At 42.2% G+C, this 23,774-nt stretch overlaps 1 protein-coding gene across 10 annotated transcripts in view; it reads left to right on the top strand.

The window, feature by feature from the left end:
- sema4ba (sema domain, immunoglobulin domain (Ig), transmembrane domain (TM) and short cytoplasmic domain, (semaphorin) 4Ba) overlaps positions 1-23,774 on the top strand; it is a 520,834-nt gene that overhangs the window by 287,550 nt on the left and 209,510 nt on the right. For 7 of the 10 annotated variants that reach the window (XM_060923501.1, XM_060923496.1, XM_060923492.1 and 4 more), the window contains 2 exons: positions 8,949-9,011; positions 9,316-9,414. The exons of 1 other annotated variant lie outside the window; for it this stretch is intronic. In XM_060923501.1, coding sequence (XP_060779484.1) covers positions 8,949-9,011; positions 9,316-9,414 — 162 coding nt within the window. Of the gene's footprint in view, positions 1-8,948; positions 9,012-9,315; positions 9,415-16,470; positions 16,861-23,774 lie in introns of those variants that run through there. 2 more of the 10 variants (XM_060923497.1, XM_060923499.1) reach the window with 2 other exon arrangements.

The raw sequence follows: 23,774 nt of genomic DNA, 5'->3' as shown, positions 1-23,774 counted from the left end.
AGGCGGGGTACACCCTGGACAAGTCGCCAGGTCATCACAGGGCTGACACATAGACACACAACCATTCACACTCACATTCACACCTACGGTCAATTCAGAGTCACCAGTTAACCTAACCTGCATGTCTTTGGACTGTGGGGGAAACCGGAGCACCCGGAGGAAACCCACGCGGACACGGGGAGAACATGCAAACTCCACACAGAAAGGCCCTCGCCAGCCCCGGGGCTCGAACCCAGGACCTTCTTGCTGTGAGGCGACAGCGCTAACCACTACACCACCGTGCCGCCCTCTCTCTCTCTCTCTCTCTCTATATATATATATATATATATATATCCACACACACACTAGTGCATCCCAAACTAGAATATTGTGAGAATGTTCATTTTTTTCATCATTTAATTCAAAAATGTTAACTTTCGTATGTTGTACATTAATGATTCATGACACATAAAGTGAAATATTTCAAGCTTTTTTCGTTTTAATTTTGATGATTATGGCTTTTAGCTCATGAAAATGCCTGTAATGTAAATCAGAAATCCAGTATTTTAAATTATTAGAATATTTCCTCAGATCAATCAAAAAACGATTTACAATCCAGAAATGTCCAACTTCTGAAAAATATTTTCATTTATCCACTCAATACTTGTTTGGGGTTCCTTTACCATGAATTACTGCATCAATGCAGTGTGACATGGTGGTGATCAGCCTGTGGCACTGCTGAGGTGTTATTGAAGCCCAGGTTGCTTTGACAATGGCCTTTAGCTCAACTGTATTTTTGTTTCAAGTGTTTCATCTTCCTTTTGACAATACCCCATAAATTCTCTCTGGGGTTCAGATCAGGCAAGTTGGCTGGCCAATCAAGCACAGCAATTTCATGGTCAGTAAACCATTTGGTTGTAGTTTTGGCACTGTGGGCAAGTACTAAGTCCTGCTGGAATAGGAAATCAGCATCTTGTCACAGTCCGGTCCAGTATATCCATGCCTGAGTTTGTGGGACTTCCAGGCCGGATCCAGGACAGGAATTCAGTCCTGCCCTTCTGGAGGCCATCTTCCCTGAAGCAGCACTCCCACACCTGCTACCACTCCTCTCCCATCAGCCAGTGCCTACTTAAGAGCTGTTTGGAGCTACTCCAGTTGCCAAACTGTCTCTTGGTGACTTTCCTCGCCTTGCTATAGCCCTTTGGTATTGTGACTTCTCCATTCCCCCTACCTGTATTGTTCTGTGTTTTTTGCCTAGTTTTCTGTCTAGTTTTTGCCCCTGTTCTACCTGCCTGTTCCTTTGGATTGTGTTTTTTGCCTCCTCTGCTTGGGTTTCCCTTGTCCCTGTTTTCTTCAGTTTTTGTGAAGATTTTTCTGTCCTGTTTTTGTCCCTGACTGTGCCTGCCTGCTCTTCTGTGTTTTGACCTCTTGGCCTGTTCTCTGACCACTGATTTTGCCTGACCCCTATTATATCTCTGCCCTGAGGAATGACAGCGCTGACGGGATATGAGGGCATGTTTTTATTGCGGACAGCTGGGGCATTACTGCCAATCTTGCTCTTTAAAAGGAAGAGCCCACCAGTGAGTTTAGGGGCCCTGGTGGGCAATGTCCAGAATCAGCCCCCTACCAATCGACCTCTACTCCCAGTGGTCATTATCCATGGCAATCAGCCCCATGATCTCCAGGCATTCATTGATTCAGGGGCTGACAGAAACCTGATCTGCTCAACCACCGCCAAGTGCCTGGGGATTCCACTACTGGCTCTGAACCCGGCCCTCACTGTCCTGACACATAACGGTACTGGTCTGACCACTATCACCCATAAAACAGCCCTGGTCACCTTAAGAATTTCGGGCAACCACTCTGAATCCATCCAGTTTTTCGTCATGAGCAACCCCCATGTGGCCATAGTTCTTGGTCTGCCCTGGCTAACTCTACATAACCCCCATGTCAACTGGACTAACAACACCATTTTAGGATGGAGTCAATTCTGTTTAATGTCATCCCTGAGATCTTCCCTCCCTCAGGCCGAGCTGCTCCAACCCACCATTAGTGAATATCCTGACCTCTCTAACATGCCTCCCAAGTATAATGACTTAAAACCTGTGTTCAGCAAGTCTCAAGCTGTTTCCCTTCCTCCCCATAGGCCCTTTGACTGTGGAATTGACCTTCTCCCTGGGACTGCACCACCTAAAAAGAAAGAAAGCACAACTTTATTCATCACATACTTGTGAAATTTCCTCTTTGCATTTAACCCATCTGAAGCAGTGAACACACACATATGAGCAATAAGCACACACACATACCCAGAGCAATGGGCAGCCACGCTAACAGCGCCCGGGGAGCAGTTGGGAGTTAGGTGCCTCACTCAAGGGCACCTCAGCCCAGCTAGAAAGGCCCTCGCCAGCCGCTGGGTTCGAACCCAGAACTTTCTTGCTGTGAGGCGACCGTGCTAACCACTACACCACCGTGCCACCCTAAAGGATGAATTTACTCTCTCTCCTTCTGAAAGGTAAGCCATGGATAAATACATCAAGTCCTTAGCAGCTGGAATTATTCATCCCTCCTCTTCTCCTGCAGGGGCAGGATTCTTTTTTGTGGAGAAGGACAAATCCTTGTGCCCTTGCATTGATTACCAGGGGCTAAATGACATCACCATCAAAAACCGTTACCCCCTACCTCTCATGACCACAGCGTTCAAGTTACTCCAGGGAGCCCAGATTTTCACCAAGCTAGACCTGTGCAATGCTTACCACCTCGTGAGGATCAGGGAAGGGGACAAATGGAAGATGGCGTTCAACACCCCCACAGGCCACTACGAATATCCTGTGGTCCCGTTCGCCCTGACTAATGCTCCCGTGGTTTTCCAGGCCCTTGTTAATGATGTCCTGAGGAACTACGTTAACCTTTTTATTTTTGCTTATCTGGACGATATATTGATATTTTCCCGCTCCCTTGATGGAACACCGTATCCACATCAGGCAGGTCCTTCAACGACTCCTAGAAAATAAACTCTTTGTTAAGGCCAAGAAATACGAGTTCCATAGAAGCTCTGTCTCCTTTCTGGGTTTCATTATCTCCCCTGCACAGATTCAGATGGACCCCCTGAAACTCAAGTCAGTTGCTGACTGGCCCACCCCATCCTCTCGGCGAGAACTCCAGCGGTTTCTTGGGTTTGTGAATTCCTACAGGTGATTCATCAGGAACTTTAGTATGGTGGCTGGGCCCGTCATGGCTCTAACTTCCACCAAGGTCCCTTTCAGCTGGGGGGAAGGGGCCGAGAAGGCATCCTCTGAGCTCAAACAAAGGTTCACGTCAGCACCCATACTCACCCAGCAGTTTGTGAGTCTTCATCAAGCTTGTCATTAGATGGAAGCATGCAGTGTTCCAAAATCTCCTGGTAGATGGCTGCATTGACTGTGGACTTGATAAAACATAGTGGACCAGCACCAGCAGATGACATGGCACCCAAATCATCACAGACTTTGGAAAGTTCACACTGGGCTTCAAACACCTTAGAATCTGTCCCTCTCTGCTCTTCTTCCAGACTCTCGGACCTTCATTTTCAAATGAAATTCAAATTGTACTTTTATCTGAAAAGAGGACTTTGGACTACTGAGCAACAGTCTAGTTCTTTCTCTCCTTAGCCCAGGTGAGACACTTCTGATGTTGTCTCTGGTTCAGGAATGGCTTGATATTAGAAATGTGATAGTTGTTGCCCCTTTCTTGAAGATGTCTGTGTGTAATGGCTCTTGATGCACTGATATCAACCTCAGTCCACTCCTTGTGCACCTCTCCCAAGTTCTTGAATCGATTTTTCTTGACAATCCTCTCAAGGCTGTGGTCATCCCTGTTGCTTGTACACCTTTTCCAGCCAGCCTTTTCAGCAATGACCTTCTGTGGCTTACTCTCCTTGTGGAGGGTGTCAATGATCATCTTCTGGACAACTGTCAGAAGTCTTCCCCATTATTGTGGTTACGTATACTGAACTAGACTGAGATATACACAGTATTTATACTGTTTTACTCAAACTCACAATGAAATATTCTCCTATTTTGAGATTTTTTTTAATTTTTGCACTCTAGGACATAATTATCAAAATTAAAATAGAAAAATGCTTGAAACACTTTAGTTTACATGTAAGGAGTCTAGAATGTATTACATTTTCACTTTCTTAAATAACTGATGGAAAATAGTAACCTTTTCACTGGGTTTACGGTTTGTTCTAGTCATCTAATTAACATTAAATTAGATCATACTGAATGTACAACCACTGCCAGCACCTTTGATCTTAAAGTTGGATTATTAAATATTAGATCTTCTTGTGGGGCGGCACAGTGGTGCACTACACCGTGTGAGCACTGTCGCCTCACAGCAAGAAGGTCCTGGGTTCAAGCCCCATGGCCGGCGAGGGCCTTTCTGTGCGGAGTTTGCATGTTCTCCCCGTGTCCGCGTGGGTTTCCTCCGGGTGCTCCAGTTTCCCCCACAGTCCAAAGACATGCAGGTTAGGTTAACTGGTGACTCTAAATTGACCGTAGGTGTGAATGTGAGTGTGAATGGTTGTCTGTGTCTATGTGTCAGCCCTGTGATGACCTGGCGACTTGTCCAGGGTGTACCCCGCCTTTCGCCCGTAGTCAGCTGGGATAGGCTCCAGCTTGCCTGCGACCCTGTAGAAGGATAAAGCGGCTAGAGATAATGAGATGAGATGAGATCTTCTTGTCACTTGTTCAGTTGGCACTAGAACTTGCTTGTCTGGAAATTCAGTACTTTGTGTACCTGACTTTTGCACTCATTGAACATCACTCTGGATAAGAGTGTCTGCTAAAGTGCTAATTGTTAATGAACTTATTACTGATCAGGAGTTTAATCTACTGTGTTTAAGAGAAATGTGGATTAAACCAAATGAGTATGGAGCATTAAATGAAGCTAGTCCTCCTGGATATAGTGATGAACACCAGCCTTGTCTAACTGGCAGAAGAAGAGGCATTGCAATTATTTATGATACAAATTTATGAAGTCGTTGCTTCTACATATTGAAAGACTGCAATTTTTGTGTGACAATTTGCGTCACGCAAAAATCTGGTCATAAATTCAATGTGTTTGAAGTTTTTTTTTTATACAGACATATATAGCCACAAAAAATGAGTCTTCCCAGTCGATTCATTCATTATTATTTACAGACCCCCAGGGCCATATTCTGAATGTCTTTCTATATTTGCAGTTTTCATCTTGAACCTGGTTGTGTCCTTAGATAAAGCCTTAATTGTTGAACACTTTTTAACTTTCACTTTGATAACTCGGAAGACCCTCTGAAAATAGCATTCATTTCCATTCTAGTTTCAGTCAGGATTCATCAGAACATCATAGGACCTACTCATAATGGTCAGACTTTTGATCTAATACTAACATTCAGATTAAATATAGAAAACATAGTCACACTTCCATAGTCTGAAGCGACCTCAGATCATTCAAAATATGTCATAGCAATAATATGCCACACTACTGCGTCAGTTGTCCAATCACATCAATGACTGCACAAAGTTATATAAAGTCTCCTAGAATTATCCACTTTGACTGGATCACCACCAGACCCCACAGAACGTGATCAGGCAACTTAATACTTAGTCAGTGTTCCACTATACTTTAAGTAGAGCTACATTATCTAAAAGAAAAACAATTATAGATAAAATACCAGCACCCTGCTATAACAATTACACATGCACCTTAAAATAGACCACTCAAAAATTAGAACATAAATGGCACCAAACAAAATTTTTAGTATTCCAATTAGCATGGAAGGAGAGGCTCTTGAAGTACAGGTCAAGGTTTTTTTTTTTTTGTCATTTCAAACATATACAGTTGGTTGTGTGTGTGAGAGATGTTGTAAACATTGTAAGCAATAGTGCATTATTGCCCACTGTGCAAAGACTGCAGTGTGAGTGGTGTGTTCAACAGTCTGTGAGAATCAGTCCAGTCCCTCAGAGTTGAGACGTCTGATGGCATGTGGGAAGAAACTGTTACAGAGTCTGGTTGTGAAGGCCCAAATGCCTTGGCACCTTTTTCCAGATGGCAGGAGGGTGAAGAGATTGTAGGAGGAGTGTGTGGGGTTGGCCACAATACTGGTGGCTTGCTGGATGCAGCGTGTGGTGTAAATGTCTGTGATGGAGGGAAGAGAGACTCCGATGATCTCAGCTGTCCTCACTATCCACTGTAGGGTCTTGCGAGCTGAGACAGTGCAATTCCCAAACCAGACTGTGATGCAGCTGCTTAGAATGCTCTCAATAGTCCCTCTGTAGAATATTGTGAGGATGGGTGATGAGAGATGGATTTTCCTCAGCCTCCATAGGAAGCAGAGACACTGCTGGACTTTCTTGACTATGGTGCTGGTGTTGAGGGACTAGGTGAGGTTGTAAGAAAGGTTGTATAGAAAGTTGAAGTTGCTCTATTGCTGCGAGATCAACATATCTCTCCACCCTTATAGAAGATAGCAAAAATAATCCTAGATTCTTATTTAATACTGGAGCAAAATTACCTTGGAAAAAGACCACCTTAGACACATGCACACCTGCAGTATGAAGTAGCAATGACTTCATGATATTTTTCAATGGCAAAATTGAAAATATCGGACAAAAAATTCAAACTATTAATTTAAGGGCAGACAATTTGTCATCCTTTAGTTATCACTATAACTGTATCACATCATCAATTAGAATAGTTTACTCCCCTTAGAGAAATTGAACTAATTTCACTAACTTCCTCATTAAAATCTTCAACTTGTGTACTCGATCCATGACTTGCACAACTCTTCAAACAGATCAAACCTCTTCTAAAAATAATCGATTCTCCCTTGGCACTGGTTATGTACCTAAACCCTTTAGAATAGCATTATCAAACCCCTCATTCAAAGCCCTGTCCTTGACCCCATCAGCTGTCCAACTATAGGCCAATATCAAACCTCCCCTTTATCTCCAAGATCTTAGAAAAAACTGCAGCAAAGCAGTATCTACATCAGAACAGCATCCATGAAATGTATTAGTCAGGATTTTGACCTCATCATAGCACAAACAGCACTGGTTAAAGTAGTAAATTACTTACTACTAGCCTCTTATCAGGGCTGTGTCTCCTTGCTTGTATTGCCTATTGTCCAGCCTTTGACACCATTGATCATACCATTCTCCTTGAGAGACTTGAAAATGTTGTGCAAATAAAGGGAACAGCCCTCTCCTGGCTCAGGTCTTATTTAACTGATCATTATTGCTTTATTGTAAACAGTGACTTTTCTATGCTTACTAAAGTAAAGTTTAGTGTTCCACAACATTCTGTCTTAGGCCCAATGTTTTGTTTTTTGCTTGATATATGCTACCTCTGGGTAATATTATTCATAAACATGGTATTAGCTTCCACTGTTATGCTGATGCCTCACAGTTGTATGTTTCAGCACAGCCAGATGAGAGACACCAGCTTAATAAAACAGAATGTGAACAGAATCAGGGAATCTCATATCAGAGCCCACTGAAATTTGCAAGCAGACAGTCAGCTTCTACTCAGCTTTTTACTTCTACTCAGCTTTCTACTCGCTAGTGGTCGGGGCACAGGTGGTGGAGGAGAGCTTCCTTAATGACCTGCTGAAGCTCTCAGTGCAGATGACAGAGGAAATGAGCAAAGAGCTGGCACTGGGGGAGCTCCATGAAACTCTCCAAGGTAAAGAGAATGGCCGGGCACTGGGCATTGATGGTCTCCCTGCAGAAGTCTACAAGGCCTTCTGGACAAGAATAGGGCAGGACATGCTAGAAGTGTTAGAGGACAATGTGAAGAGAGGCATGCACTTAGGATATGGCACTGGACACTTACAGTTTTGCTGTGATGGCTTAGGACTACAATTACAATGATAACGTTCAACTGCAGTTGTCATGAACAGACTTGCACTCAAGTCTCTATCAATGAACAGCTGATATCTTCAAGAAAATATACTTCATGTTAAAACTATAATGAATTTCCTGGTGACACAATTGTACTTTATGACTATATAGGACACAGTTATAGACACATATTATTTATAATCATGCTGCCTGTTATCACCCAAGAGAGGATGGGTTCCCTTTTGGGTCTGGTTCCTCTCAAACTTTCTTCATCGTGTCGTCTGAGGGAGTTTTTCCTTGCCACCATTGCCTCAGGCCTGTTAATTAGGAATAAAATTGTTAGTTAATATGTTTAAAGTCTTTATTTTTCTGTAAAGCTGCTTTGTGACAATGTCTATTGTTAAAAGCAGTCTACAAATAAATTGGCTTGACTTAAATGTATAATCTCACTATCTGGTGTCACTCAGAAGAGTGTACTTTCCCATTTGAGTCTGTTTCCTCAAAGGTTTACTCTCAGAAGGTTTTTCTTTGTCACTGTCTCTGGCTTGCTTATTAAGGATTTAAATCTACATCTAAATTTCTATAAAACTTCTTTGTTCCAACATTTGTTGTTAAAAGCACGATACAAAAAATTAATTTAATATGTTGTATGTTTAGTATTTCATCCCTTAAGCAGCATATTTAAATAATGTTGGTGCCATGATCAATTTGTAGGGTTTTGTGAAGAGTATAATTGGTCATGTTCCTTGTAACTCTCCCAGATATTGTTTGGATATTTGCTTTTCTGAAAGCACTGTTTGTGAATGTCCAATGCTTTGGTATGTTTAAACACAAGCTTTTCTCATGGGTGAATATTTGAATCTTTTGCTTCCCAAAGTTATGTTGCTGGCCTTGGTAATTAACCCTGTAAATTTCCAGGTTTTATATATGACTAAATATTGATGAGAGTATAAAGTCTTGACCAGTGAGCAGGTCCCACGATTTTAAGGCATTCATAAATAAATCTATGTAATGTAAATGATTGAAATAATTAATGGAACATAAAAACTTATATTTTCAGTGTTGTATTCATTCAATAATTTTGTATGACTACTTGAATATTTTTTGCAGTTCACATGGACCACACCTGAAAGAAAACGACAAGAGTGTAGCTTTAAAGGCAAAAATCTACACGTAAGTCACTTAAACATCCTGAAATTTATTCAAGGATATCAATTTTGCCCATTGTCTGTGTCTTATAAGTACATGTATATGAATAAATTCATTCAAATTACAAACATGAGTATATAAAATTTTAAAGTCATTTTATTTACTATACTGTCATAAGTGCTAAAATTAATCTTTTAAGATTAATTAAGTGCAAAGATTAATCTTTTGCCTTGGTGTGCTTTAACATGGGATCTGAAACACTGATTATGATCTCTCTCTCTCTCTCTCTCTCTCTCTCTCATCCTATTTCATGCTATTGATCCACCAGACCGACTGTTTCAATTATATTAAGATTTTACTGCGTGTAAACACCACTCATCTGTATGTGTGTGGAACGTATGCCTTCAGCCCTATGTGTGCACATATTGTAAGTACATATTTGGTTTATGCAACATCTATCAATCAGGCAGTGCATGCATTATTAGCAAGTAGCAATGTATTATTCATCTAAGTTTAATTAACCAAAAGTCCCAGAGTGAATCATGTCATGTTGACAGTTTACCTGCATGGCCAAGCTCAGTATTTGAAATATATTTTAATGTATTCATAATCTTGATAAAGTTTCTCAGTTTAGAGCCTACCATAATAAACTCTTGAATTTTTTCAACATTTAGACTCACCCCAGTACCACATCTCTCTTTCATAAACCTGGCAGATTTTTTTTCTCCCTCCCTGATCAGCAATAACATTAAAACCAGTGAAAGGGGAAATGAATAACAGTGATTATCTCCTTACAGTGGCATGTCTGGTCTGATCCCACAGAAGTGCTATTATAATACAAATTGCAAAAAAAAATATTAATGCTGGATATGATAGGTGTTAGAACACACGTTGCATTGTAACTTACTATGTTACAATGGGATTGCTTAGCCAGAGACCCATACTTGCCAACCCTCCTGATTTCAGCGGGAGGCTCCCGATTTTAGCCTCCGTCTCCCACCTCCCGATTGTATTTGTTAAAAACTGGATAATCTCCCGGTTTTGGGAAATCCCTATCGCCAAGTTAAAAATACTCCCGATTATGTCCAATCAGAATCGTATGAGAAACACTGCTGATGTCAACTGATTTTTAACCAATCGACGAACAGAATGACAGTCACTTCCGTAATGTAGGATTCACCCAGGCTGTCTGACATTTTTTACAAGCAGTCATTCATCATAGCCACTAAACCAAATACCAAATGGCAAAAACATGAATGCAAATACCAGGTTGCATGGGAGAATGAATTTCCATGGATAAGCAAATGTTCGACCAGCCAGTTGCATATTTTAAGGTAAAGATACCTTAAATCAGAATACTGGACATTTGAGTGTGAAATTAAACTAGTCTTCCCTACCATTTCAGAAACAAACTGTCCAACTTCTAAAGTGTTGAGTGAAATTTTGCATGACAGAGAATTTGTTTGATGAGTGTATTTGAATAGTGTGGTAGTGTATTAGTGCTATTTTGAATTTATGTTTGAAAGTTTTAAGTGAAAGTTTACAAGTGAATTATCTGGAAAGTGATTGATTTTGATAGTTTTGAGGTTTTAAGTGAAAGATTACTAGTGAGTGTATTTTGGTAGTACTAAAATTTTGCATTCGAGTGAATTTCTTTGTGGAGTATATTTTGATAGTATGGTAGTATTTATAGTGCCATTTTTAAATCTCATCTCATTATCTCTAGCCGCTTTATCCTCTTCTACAGGGTCGCAGGCAAGCTGGAGCTTATCCCAGCTGACTACGGGCAAAAGGCGGGGTACACCCTGGACAAGTCGCCAGGTCATCACAGGGCTGACACACAGACACAGACAACCATTCACACTCACATTCACACCTACGGTCAATTTAGAGTCACCGGTTAACCTAACCTGCATGTCTTTGGACTGTGGGGGAAACAGGAGCACCCGGAGGAAACCCACGCGGACACGGGGAGAACATGCAAACTCCGCACAGAAAGGCCCTCGCCGGCCACGGGGCTCGAACCCAGACCTTCTTGCTGTGAGGCAACAGCACTAACCACTCCACCACCGTGCCGCCCCGCCATTTTTAAATTTTGTTTGAAAACTTTCAGTCAAAGTTTGCAAATGAGCAAATTCCTTTGATGCATTCCGATAGGATTTTGATAGTATTTCTAGTGCTTTTTAAAAATTCTGTTGGAAAGTGTTTAGTGAGAGAGATGCATTTAGTAGTACTAAGACAGTGCAGTATTTATTTAATTGAGTTGTTACTATTTTGGTTAAATCTTATTGAAATGTAATTTATATATGATATTCCGTGGAACATGCGGAAGCAGAAGAGAGGCAAGCGCGGAGGTATCCGAGCTAGGCTAGCGGCTAGCCCTCACCAGCCGGCTATCCCTACCATCACTCTGGCCAACGTACGCTCGCTGGACAACAAGCTGGATTATGTCCTCCTGCTCCACTCATCTTTTAAGTCTGTGAGTGAGTGCTGTCCTTGTGTTTGTGGAAACATGGCTTAATGACAGCATCCTGGACTGTGCCATTCAGCTAGCCCGGCTAACATGCTACCGGTCAGACAGAGCTCTAGTCGAGGCGGGGAAGACTCGCGGCGGAGGACTCTGTGTTTACATCAGTGATGCCTGGTGCCGTGATGCTGTTGTGGTCTGCAAACACTGCTCACCACTGGTGGAGTTCATGATTGTTAAGTGCCGGCCATTCTACCTGCCGAGGGAATTTACAGCCATATTGCTGGTAGCATTATACATCCCTCCCGGCTCCAATAACAACAGGAATGAAGCACTGAATGAACTCTATCAGCACATCAGTGAGCAGCAGACAGCCCACCCAGATGCTTTCCTCATCCTGGCTGGGGATTTCAACCATGCAAACCCCAAGAGCGTGTTTCCAAAACTCTATGGACATATCAACTTTCCTACACATGGAAACAATACTCTGGACAATGTTTACACCATGCATAAAGACGCCTACAAAGCCCTACTCCTCCCCCACCTTGGGGCCTCAGATCACTCCACTGTTATGCTAATGCCAGCATACAGGCCGCTGGCTGGTTAAAGTCACCAAACCAGTGACAAAACAGATACGTGTGTGGCCAGAGGGGTCCTCAGAGGCACTCCAGGACTGTTTTTCCACCACTGACTGGAGCATGTTCAGACAGGCGGCCACCTACAACACCACCACAGATCTCCAGGAGTACACGGAGACCGTCACTGCCTACATGAGGAAGTGCGTGGACGACGTTACAGTCACCAGAACCATCTCCATTCGGGCCAATCAGAAGCCATGGCTGACAGGGGAAGTCCATAGGCTCCTGTGGGCTCGGAACGCCGCCTTCAGAGCTGGGGACAAGGTGGGCCTGAGGACAGCTAGGGCCAATCTGTCACGAGGCATCAGGGTGGCCAAGAGACAGTATTCCAGGCACATTGCTGACCATTTCAACGACAGCAGAGACACCAGGAACCTGTGGCAGGGGATTCAGACCATCACAGACTACAAGCCCTCGCCGCAGACCTGTGACAACTCCACGTCTCTGCTGAATCAGTTGAACGACTTTTTCGCTCGCTTTGAGGCAGACAACAGCACCACGGCACAGAAGACCCCACCACCTCCCGGCGACCAGGTGTTGACGCTGTCCCAAAACAGCGTGAGGAGAGCTCTCAGGATGACAAATGCACGAAAAGCCCCGGGTCCTGATAACATTCCTGGTCGTGTCCTGAGAGACTGTGCCGAGGAGCTCACAGATGTCTTTACAGACATCTTCAACATCTGTTGTCCCCACATGCCTCAAAACCACCACCATCATCCCGGTCCCGAAGAAGCCATCTCCCTCCTGCTTCAATGACTACCGCCCTGTAGCACTCACTCCCATCCTCATGAAGTGCTTCGAACGGCTAGTCATGAGGCATATCAAGTCTGCCCTCCCCCCTGCCCTGGACCCTTTCCAGTTTGCATATCAGTCCAACCGTTCGACCGATGACGCCATCTCCACTGCCCTCCACTCAGCCCTCACTCACCTGGAGACAAAAGACTTGTATGTCAGAATGCTGTTCATAGACTTTAGCTCAGCATTCAACACAATCATTCCTCAGCAGCTCATTCATAAACTGGACCAGCTGGGACTCAACACCTCCCTGTGCAGCTGGCTGCTGGACTTCCTGACGGGGAGACCACAGACTGTACGGGTTGGCAGCAACTCCTCCAGCACCATCACACTGAACACGGGGGCCCCCCCAAGGATGTGTGCTAAGCCCCCTCCTCTTCACTCTGCTGACCCACGACTGCACACCAACATCCAGCTCAAATCTCTTCATTAAGTTTGCGGATGACACGACTGTGGTGGGTCTCATCAACAATGGCAATGAGACAATCTACAGGAGTGAGGTGAGCCGCTTGGCCATGTGGTGCAAGGACAACAATCTCCGTCTGAACGTGAAGGAGATTGTTGTGGACTTCAGGAGAGAGCACACCCAGCATGCTCCACTATCTATAGACGGTGCTGCAGTGGAGAGGGTGAGCAGCACCAAGTTTCTGGGTGTGCACATCTCTGAAGACCTGTCCTGGAGCAACAACACCGCATCACAGGCTAAAAAAGCCCAACAGCGTCTGTACTTCCTCCACAAACTGAGGAGAACAAGAGCCCCGGCCCCCATCATGCACACTTTCTACAGAGGCACCATCGAGAACATTCTGACCAGCTGCATCACCGTGTGGTACGGCACCTGCACCGTGTCCTGCTGCAAGTCTTTGCAGCACATCGTGAGAGCAGCTGAGAGGATCATTGGTGTCTCTCTCCCTTCTCTAATGGATATTTATAACTCCCACCTCACCCGCAAAGCCATCAGGATTGCAGGTGACCCCACCCACCCATCTCACAACCTCTTCAGCCTGCTGCCGTCGGGGAGGAGACTGCGGAGTCTCCGGGCCAAAACCAGCAGGCTCAAGAACAGTTTCTTTCACCAGGCAGTCAGGAGGTTCAACTCCCTCCCTGTTCTGCCCCTCCTCCCCCCTCTGCCCCCTGCCACAGATTCTGCTCGCACACACCCCTGCCCCCCTTCAGCATCTGACATGTCATCCTCACAGTTCCCCCCCCCAATACACACACACACACACACACACACATCTCATCGTTCATTAACGCACTGAACTCAGGGACCGCACATCTCACTTTACCTCGCTCATTTGCACTATTCCGCACTACCTCATCTTAACAGCTGCTAGTTTGTTTATACTGCTACCTGTTTACCTGCTATACCTCAAGTGCCCTTGACTGTTTGTTTATTTGAACTAGTGTGTGTGTGTGTGTGTGTGTGTGTGTGTGTGTGTATATATACACACAGTGGTGCTTGAAAGTTTGTGAACCCTTTAGAATTTTCTATATTTCTGCATAAATATGACCTAAAACATCATCAGATTTTCACACAAGTCCTAAATGTAGATAAAGAGAACCCAGTTAAACAAATGAGACAAAAATATTATACTTGGTCATTTATTTATTGAGGAAAATAATCCAATATTACATATCTATGAGTGGCAAAAGTATGTGAACCTCTAAGATTAGCAGTTAATTTGAAGGTGAAATTAGAGTCAGGTGTTTTCAATCAATGGGATGACAATCAGGTGTGAGTGGGCACCCTGTTTTATTTAAAGAACAAGGATCTATCAAAGTCTGATCTTCACAACACATGTTTGTGGAAGTGTATCATGGCACGAACAAAGGAGATTTCTGAGGACCTCAGAAAAAGTGTTGCTGATGCTCATCAGGCTGGAAAACATTACAAAACCATCTCTAAAGAGTTTGGACTCCACCAATCCACAGACAGATAGACTGTGTACAAATTGAGGAAACTCAAGACCATTGTTACCCTCCCCAGGAGTGGGCGACCAACAAAGATCACTCCAAGAGCAAGGCGTGTAATAGTCAGCGAGGTCACAAAGGACCCCAGGGTAACTTCTAAGCAACTGAAGGCCTCTCTCACATTGGCTAATGTTAATGTTCATGAGTCCACCATCAGGAAAACACTGAACAACAATGGTGTGCATGGCAGGGTTGCAAGGAGAAAGCCACTGCTCTCCAAAAAGAACATTGCTGCTTGTCTACAGTCTGCTACAGATCATGTGGACAAGCCAGAAGGCTATTGGACAAATGTTTTGTGGACGGATGAGACCAAAATAGAACTTTTTGGTTTAAATGAGAAGTGTTATGTTTGGAGAAAGGAAAACACTGCATTCCAACATAAGAACCTTATCCCATCTGTGAAACATGGTGGTGGTAGTATCATGGTTTGGGCCTGTTTTGCTGCATCTGGGCCAGGATGGCTTGCCATCATTAATGGAGCAATGAATTCTGAATTATACCAGCAAATTCTAAAGGAAAATGTCAGGACATCTGTCCATGAACTGAATCTCAAGAGAAGGTGGGTCATGCAGCAAGACAACGGCCCTAAGCACACAAGTCGTTCTACCAAAGAATGGTTAAAGAAGAATAAAGTTAATGTTTTGGAATGGCCAAGTCAAAGTCCTGACTTTAATCCAATCAAAATGTTGTGAAAGGACCTGAAGTGAGTTGTTCATGTGAGGAAACCCACCAACATCCCAGAGTTGAAGCTGTTCTGTATGGAGGAATAGGCTAAAATTCCTCCAAGCCGGTGTGCAGGACTGATCAACAGTTACCGCAAACATTTAGTTGCAGTTATTGCTGCACAAGGGGGTCACACCAGATACTGAAAGCAAAGGTTCACATACTTTTGCCACTCACAGATATGTAATATTGGATCATTTTCTTCAATAAATAAATGAGCAAGTATAATATTTCTGTCTCATTTGTTTAACTGGGTTCTCTTTCTCTACTTTTAGGACTTGTGTGAAAATCCGATGATGTTTTAGGTCATATTTATGCAGAAATATAGAAAATTCTAAAGGGTTTACAAACTTTCAAGCACCACTGTATGTGTGTGGGTATGTGTATGTGTATATATATATATATATATATATATATATATATATATATATATATATATATATATACCGTAAAATACCAAATAATAGCCGAGTTCCAATTAACCGCCGAGTTCCCTTTAACGGCCGGGTGTACGCGTGTGTTGTGACAAATAAAGGCCGGTTCCGAATACTCGCCGGGGTCTAAAAAAAAAAAAAAAAGCGTCCGAACGTTCTATCTAGAATCTTGAGGCCCAGCACTTTTCTGGTGTTTAAACGATTTTGCATTGCATAGTTTTCTACCGAAACAATATGAATGAATGAATGAATGAATGAATGAATGAATGAAAAATGAAATTATTTCTATAATACTGTTTACAACATTTTGTTACGCAGGGGTGATAGCGTTCCGGCGCGCCGTGGCTGGGGAAAAAAAAAAAAAAAATCTAGTTCGCCCATTGTCCTGTGTCATTCTGAGATGCGCAGATAGACAGTAAAGGGAATTCGGAATTCCCTTTACTGTCTATCTGCGCATCTCAGAATGACACGTAACTTACACGTAACTTACGTGATAATAAACATGCCATTTCAATGTTATAATCTTGGTCTACCGTAATATTTCTTGAGGAATGCAACTCCGTAACTTTTGACAGATGTCTTAGCCAATTACGTTTGACATGGGTGTGTGGGATATCACTTACGTCATCGAATGAGGAATACCCCTTTGGGTATACCCAACGAAAGCCAGCGTGTGTGGTGACATTGAGGACTGCGGGTTTCCAAGGTTGGACTGCTGCTTCTGTTAAACCACCTAAATTGCCGAATGCATGCGTCAAAGCACACACTGAGTTTTATTAAAGACCTTATACCATTTCACTTGCCCTTACCCATTCGGATCTGGAAGACGCTTTACAAAAAAGGTGAGAGCGTTCTAACATGCATTTCAGTCTGCTCGCGGCCAATCTAATCCAAGGGGCCTTTTCAACAAGTAATCTGTCGTGCAAGTTGGGCAGAAGCACGCGTCAGGCAGGCAACATGTAGGCCTACAAGTCAGTAACCTATTCAACTAACTTTCATCCGAACTTGAAGTTTTCTACGGGGTCGAGCCACCGTACCAACTCACTCGGGGAATAGGCTCATATCCGCCAAATAGGGAGACGTCTTGGAGAGAAACGTGAGAATGCAAGATGACAGTATGTAGCCACTGCAGGTCACTTATTTTTCAGCATAAGAAAAAACCCTTTGGTTTGACACTTCGCACCCTAATTATGTTGCTTCAACGTCGCGCCCTCCATGCAATTTCAGATTGACAGACATCGCGAAGCGCAAAGGGTGGAGGCTGCATGGGTGAGGGTGATAGCAAGTGACCATAACTTTGCAGAGTAATTAAATCACAGTGCTGCGCACAGACAATGGTGTGGTTTCTTGATTATTTTGTAAAGCATGCACTTAACTAGTCATTAACAGGAAAAGGTGTGTGATTTATCCTTTATCCACCCCGACTGTGCCATGCGAAGATGCATTCTGCGTCTTCAAAATTCCCCGAAATCGGCACCGTGCTATCTGTAATCTAACTCTAAACAAACTGTAAGTTATACTGGTTAAAAGTAGGCCTATCTGAGAATGATTTTTTTCCCCGTTTTGAGGTAGATTTTGGGGAAGGTATTTGTGAAGAAGGAATTAATCGCCTGTTCCAAATAGCCGCCTAGTCTCTAATACGCGCCGGGTCTCTTACGTGATTGAGACAAATAATAGCCCGGGCTATTATTTGGTATTTTACGGTATATATATATATATATATATATGAGAGAGATGAGATGAGATATATATGTGTGTATGTATATGAGTGTTTAGTCTGTCTAGTTCATATCTAGAGTGTTTATACTGTTTATATTGTCTGTTTGAGTGTTTAGTCTTTGTGTAGTTCTTATCTAGTGTTTACACTGTTTATATTGTCTGAGTGTTTAGTCTATGTCTTGTTCTCATCTAGTGTTTATACTGTTTATTTATACTGTTTATATTGTTTGTCTGAGTGTTTAGTCTATGTCTAGTTCCTATCTAGATTGTTTATATATATATATATATATATATATATATATATATATATATATATATATATATATTTCCCCCAATTATTCTATTTTTATTTTTATTTATTGCATTGCCTGTTTGCACCGTGGGTCAGAGAGGACTGAAATTTCATCTGTGCTGTATGTCGAGCATGTATAGCATATTTGACAATAAAGTTGACTTGACTTGACAGTTCTCTGTATTTTTACATGAGCTTACAGAAGGAAAACACATTTGATGCAATCCAATAATACTTTCATTCACTGTGACTATTTTAAGAAATTATAAACATTCTTCTAAAGCATCACTTGTGTTATTTTCTGTAGGTCTCTGTATGTATGCAATATTCAGGCATGAGATTTTTCAGCTAAAAATCTGATTTAAGAGTTCCCTTTTGAATGCTGCCATCACGGAGAGAGAGGTGACGTCACGAACCAGATGGCTGCTTGAGAGAGTGGCTCCCTGCCTTATGACCGTTTTTATATACTTAAACTAAGTAATTGTCCCCTTTGGTTCGCTAAATAAGTTTCTAATATCGCCATGGCACATACTCAACGCAGAGCAAGACAGGCAAGAACACAGGAGGAAGAAAATTCCAAGTATTTCGAAGACAACAGTGGAGCTCCTCCGGGGGAATTAGCCTCGTCTGATGCTAGCAATGCTCCGCTTAGCGAACAGACTCCCGATAGTGATATTAGTGTCACCATTATCACTGAACTTCGAAAATTTCGTCAGGAGGTTAACGAAACACTTGACAAGCTTTCTGAACAAATGACGAGTTTAGACCAGACTGTTCGAGGTCTAGGGGGCCGAGTATCAGAGGCAGAAGAGCGCGTGAGTACTCTGGAAGATGGGCACAACCGGCATGCACAGCTGGTCTCTTTTCTCTTGCATCGAGATAGGCAACTAGAGGCTAGGTGCGAGGCCTTGGAAAATGCGCAACGACGGGACAATCTGAGAATTTACGGGATTAAAGAAGGATCTGAAGAAGGCGATACAGTTCAGTGGATTGAAGGATTTCTCCACAAACTCCTGAAATTGCCAGCCGAGTTTGAGTTAAAACTAGAAAGAGCACATAGGTCCCTACAGCGAAAACCCACTGATCCAACTGCAAGTCCCAGGTCGTTTGTGCTAAAATTTAATAGTTTCAAGACCAAGCAGTTCATACTTCAGAAGGCATGGCAGGAGAAGAATTTGACATACAATGGAGAGCGTATCTCGATGAATCACGACTATTCACCCTCACTACAGAGGAAAAGAAGAGAGTACGCAGACATCAAGAAACAGTTGAAAGCTAAGCAGATCAAATTCCAGAGCCCTTACCCCGCAATGCTGAAGGTCTTCGCGAACGGAGAAACTTTAACGTTCAATGCTGCATGGGAAGCGGCTGACGGCCTACGCCATCTGGGAATCAGGACAGCGCTATCCGAAGAGGAACGTCTGGAGAAAGACCTGCACCGCTTGGGATGGAATGTGTCTGGCGTGAGGAGTAATCGTGCGCGTGTGGATCGTAAACTTCTTAATGTGATGGAAGGATTTCTTGGCGGACTTGGTGAGACCGTTTCAAATAGTCTAGAATAGGGACAAGTACAGTGGTGTCTTTAATGTTACTATAACTTGTTTACTCTCCTTTTCTGTAATGCACTTGTTATGGCGAACTAAGGGGACTTATTTTATCATTCCAGCATTCAGCATTGTTGTTATACAGGCTATCTTACTACAGGCTATGTATGGACAATGGGCCGTTGTTTTTGTTAATTGATATAGACGATTTCAGTCCGATCTTATTAGAGCATCTTCTGTTTATTGGCTATTATTATTTGGCTATGCCTATTCTTTACTGTATTTTATTATTATTTTCTCTTAATGGCCAAGTCCCATTCTTTCACACACTTTTTTTATTCTGAGTCCGAGCTGTCCATTCTTCTTATAACCTAGGCCTAATTTTTTTAAATTTTTTTTTTTAGAGTTAATAGCCTAACACTTTTGTACTTTTCATACTTTACACAATATAGCCTCCACTTTTATTGTGGGTACGGTCGTGGGACAGGGTTTTTGCACCTCTTGATAGTGGTAAGTGTGGGATTTAGCCTCCCACCCAGCGGTGAACATCTAACGCTGAAGGCCCAGGTGGTGCTTAGGCTACCTGGAAATTCCTTTTCATTTGTTGTCATGAAGAAATGTTACTTCTTCTTGTTGTTTTTGTTACTACCTCATGGTTCTTTGGGGTATTTGTTTGTTTTGTTATTATGCTCAAACAATTTTGGCACTTATGTACAATCAGCAAATCATTACTTTTTTGTTGTTGTTGTTTTTTTTTTTATTATGATGTACACCCCCCCCGTATTTGCTCTACAATTATTTCTCAAGGTGCCAGTTGAAGTGCTGTGTCTCTGTGGTTTTGGTACACTGCGATGGGAGTTAAATTAATTAGTTATAATGTGAATGGTCTTCATAGTCCTGTGAAGAAAAAGAAGATTCTCCATCAACTGAAACAAAGTAGCTGTGGAATAGCATTTCTGCAGGAGACACACCTTTCAGATGCTGAGCATGGCAAACTTGGTAGAACATGGGCTAACAAAGTCTATTTCTCATCTCATGCATCAGGGAGAAAACGAGGGGTAGCAATACTGTTAAATAGGAGCCTGAATTTCACTTATGTCTCCCACTTTGCAGACTCTGAGGGTAGATATATATTACTAAATGGAATAATTGATGGTATGCACATCTCTTTGTGTAACATTTATGCCCCTAATGAAGATGACCCATTATTCATAAGACAGGTATTTGGTTTCATTTTAGACAAAAGCTCTGGGGTTCTCATTGCAGGTGGTGATATGAATTGTGTAATGTCTCAGCTTAAAGATAAAACCCCATTAGCATCATCCAAGTCAGGGGCCAATATGAGCAGAGCTCTTAATTATCATTGTCAAGAAATGGGCTTGTTAGATATTTGGCGATACAAACATCCAAAAGGCAAAGATTTTACATTTTATTCCAATAGACACTCTTCCTATTCACGTATTGACCTACTGTTTACACCTAGGGGGGAGATACATAGAATTACAGAGTGTAAAATACTTCCAGTCACTCTCTCAGACCATTCCCCAGTACTGGTGGATTGGCATCTGGGGGTGAGAAACATATCAAAAACCTGGAGACTCAATACATCCCTCCTTAATAACCCAGATTTTGTGCAGTTTGTCAAAACAGAACTAAACTATTATTTGGAGTTAAATTCTCTTCCGGAGACCTCCCCATTAATATTATGGGACTGTGCAAAGGCATATTTAAGGGGTCGTATTATAGCTTTTTGCAGCGCCAAAAAGAAGGAAAAAGATTCTGAACGTAAAAGGTTAGAAAGTAAAATTAAGAATCTTGAGCAACAACATAAAATTACACAATCCACAGAGATATTGGAATCACTGATGAATACACGCAGATTACTAGACTCTTTATTTACTGACAAAGCAGAGCGGTGTTTACGGTTTACTAGACAGAGATACTATGAACATGGGGCAAGGGCGAGCCGTTTACTTGCATTTCAATTAAGAAAACAACAATCCTCCAGGGTCGTGACAAAAATTAAAATAAACACCCCTCCCACAATGTTGACAGATCCAGTACAAATTTCTGAAGCATTTGCTAACTTTTATAAGTCTCTATACACCAATTCAGGGGTCTCCACTTGTGAAAGTGAGATCCAAAACTTTCTAGACCAAATTAATATTACACAACTGCCTGATGGTGCAAAAGAGGAGTTGGATCGGCCTATTGCCCTTAATGAACTGGAGGAGGTTATTAAAGATCTTAAGAATAATAAAACCCCTGGCCCTGATGGGTATGTAAACGAGTTTTATAAAACTTTCAAGGATATATTGTCTCCTTTGTTACTAAAGGCGTATAACTGCATATTAGAAGAAAAGAAGCTGGCCCCATCATGGAGAGATGCCATTATAGTAGTTTTACATAAAGAAGGCAAAGATCCTTCTGAATGTGGCGCGTATAGACCCATCTCTCTCCTCAATGGAGATCTGCGCCTACTTTCATCTATGTTGGCCCGTAGACTGAATAAATATATCACTGAAATTATACATCCAGATCAAACTGGATTTATTCCTGGGCGCTATTCAGGGAACAATGTGCGCAGACTGCTAAATGTCATGTCCTGTGCATCCACCCAGACTTCTGAAGCCATGGTCTTATCCTTAGATGCAGAAAAAGCATTTGACCGTGTGTCATGGAAATATTTATTTCAAACTTTGGTGCGGTTTGGATTTGGTAAGAAGTTTGTGTCATGGATCCGCATCCTTTATTCTGAACCTAGGGCTGCAGTTAGGGTCAATGGGCATTTATCAGAGCCCTTCAGTCTTGAAAGAGGTACACGCCAAGGCTGTCCTCTCTCTCCTGTGCTCTTTGCCCTTTGTATTGAGCCATTTGCTCAAATGATTAGAGATAGTTCAAATATAGTTGGAATAATGGCAGGAGACGAAGAACATAAAATCTCATTATACGCTGATGATGTTCTTTTGTATCTATCCAATTTGCCTTGCTCCATTTCTGCGTTGATGGATACTGTTAAACTGTTCGGACACTACTCTGGCTATAAGATTAATGTTAACAAAACAGAGGCGTTAGATATAAATAGATGTATTTCAAAACAAATTAAGGATAATAGTGGTTTTCGTTGGCCCGCTGAAGGTATTAAATATCTTGGCATTATAATTACTCCTTCACAAGACAAGTTATACAATGCAAATTATGATAAAATAATTAGACAAATCAAACAGGATCTAGCCCGTTGGTCATCTCTCCCCCTGTCCTTGCTAGGCCGAATAGAATCCATCCGTATGAATGTTCTCCCAAGGTTGTTATACCCATTTCAAATGCTTCCTATTCCTGTACCGAAGTCCATTTTTGATATTTTGGATAGGTTGATTTCCCGTTTTATATGGCAAGGTAGGCGGCCAAGAGTACGACTAAAAACGCTACAGCTCCCTAAATCTGAAGGGGGTCTTGCCCTACCTTGTCTGAAATTATATTTCTGGGCTGCACAGCTGAAGCCCTTCGTGGCTTGGATCACAAATGATATCTCCACCAGATGGCTGGACATAGAGGTATCACAGTGTGAATATACTCTACAACAATTAGCTTTCTCAAGTATTTCTCTGAAATCCTGTAGGGTAAGCATATGGTCTAAACACACCATTCAGATATGGAGGGAAGTACAGAAGAAATACAAATTAGCAAACTCAATTTCAAGTCTAACTTTAATTAAATCTACTCCCAACTTTAAGCCGTTGCAATTAGATGTAGGATTCAAACGCTGGGCTAGATATGGCCTTACTTATATTCATCAGCTAATTGAGTCAAACAGGGTTAAGCCCTTTTCCCAAATTAAGGAAGAATTTGATCTTCCTAATACTGACTTCTTTAGATTTTTACAAATTAGGCAGTTTCTTAATAAACTTGAGAATCCTGAAAGAATCCTCTCACCATCTGCAATAGAACAATATTTTATTGGGGTTCAACTTGGTGTCTTTTGTAAGAAGACTATTTCATGTCTATACAATTGCCTCCAGAGTATGGAAACTTGTGATACACTATATATTAAACTAAAATGGGAGACAGAGCTTCAGCTAGATATTTCTCCAGACACATGGGCTGAAATTTGTACAGAGGCACACAAGGTGACATATTCTAATAGTTGGCGGGAATTCAGATGGAAAATGGTTGTTAGATTTTTTAGGACCCCATACATAAC

The sequence above is a fragment of the Neoarius graeffei genome, chromosome 6 (genome assembly GCF_027579695.1).
Source record: "Neoarius graeffei isolate fNeoGra1 chromosome 6, fNeoGra1.pri, whole genome shotgun sequence".
NCBI lineage: Eukaryota > Metazoa > Chordata > Actinopteri > Siluriformes > Ariidae > Neoarius > Neoarius graeffei.
This window is presented reverse-complemented; position numbering and strand designations above follow the sequence as displayed.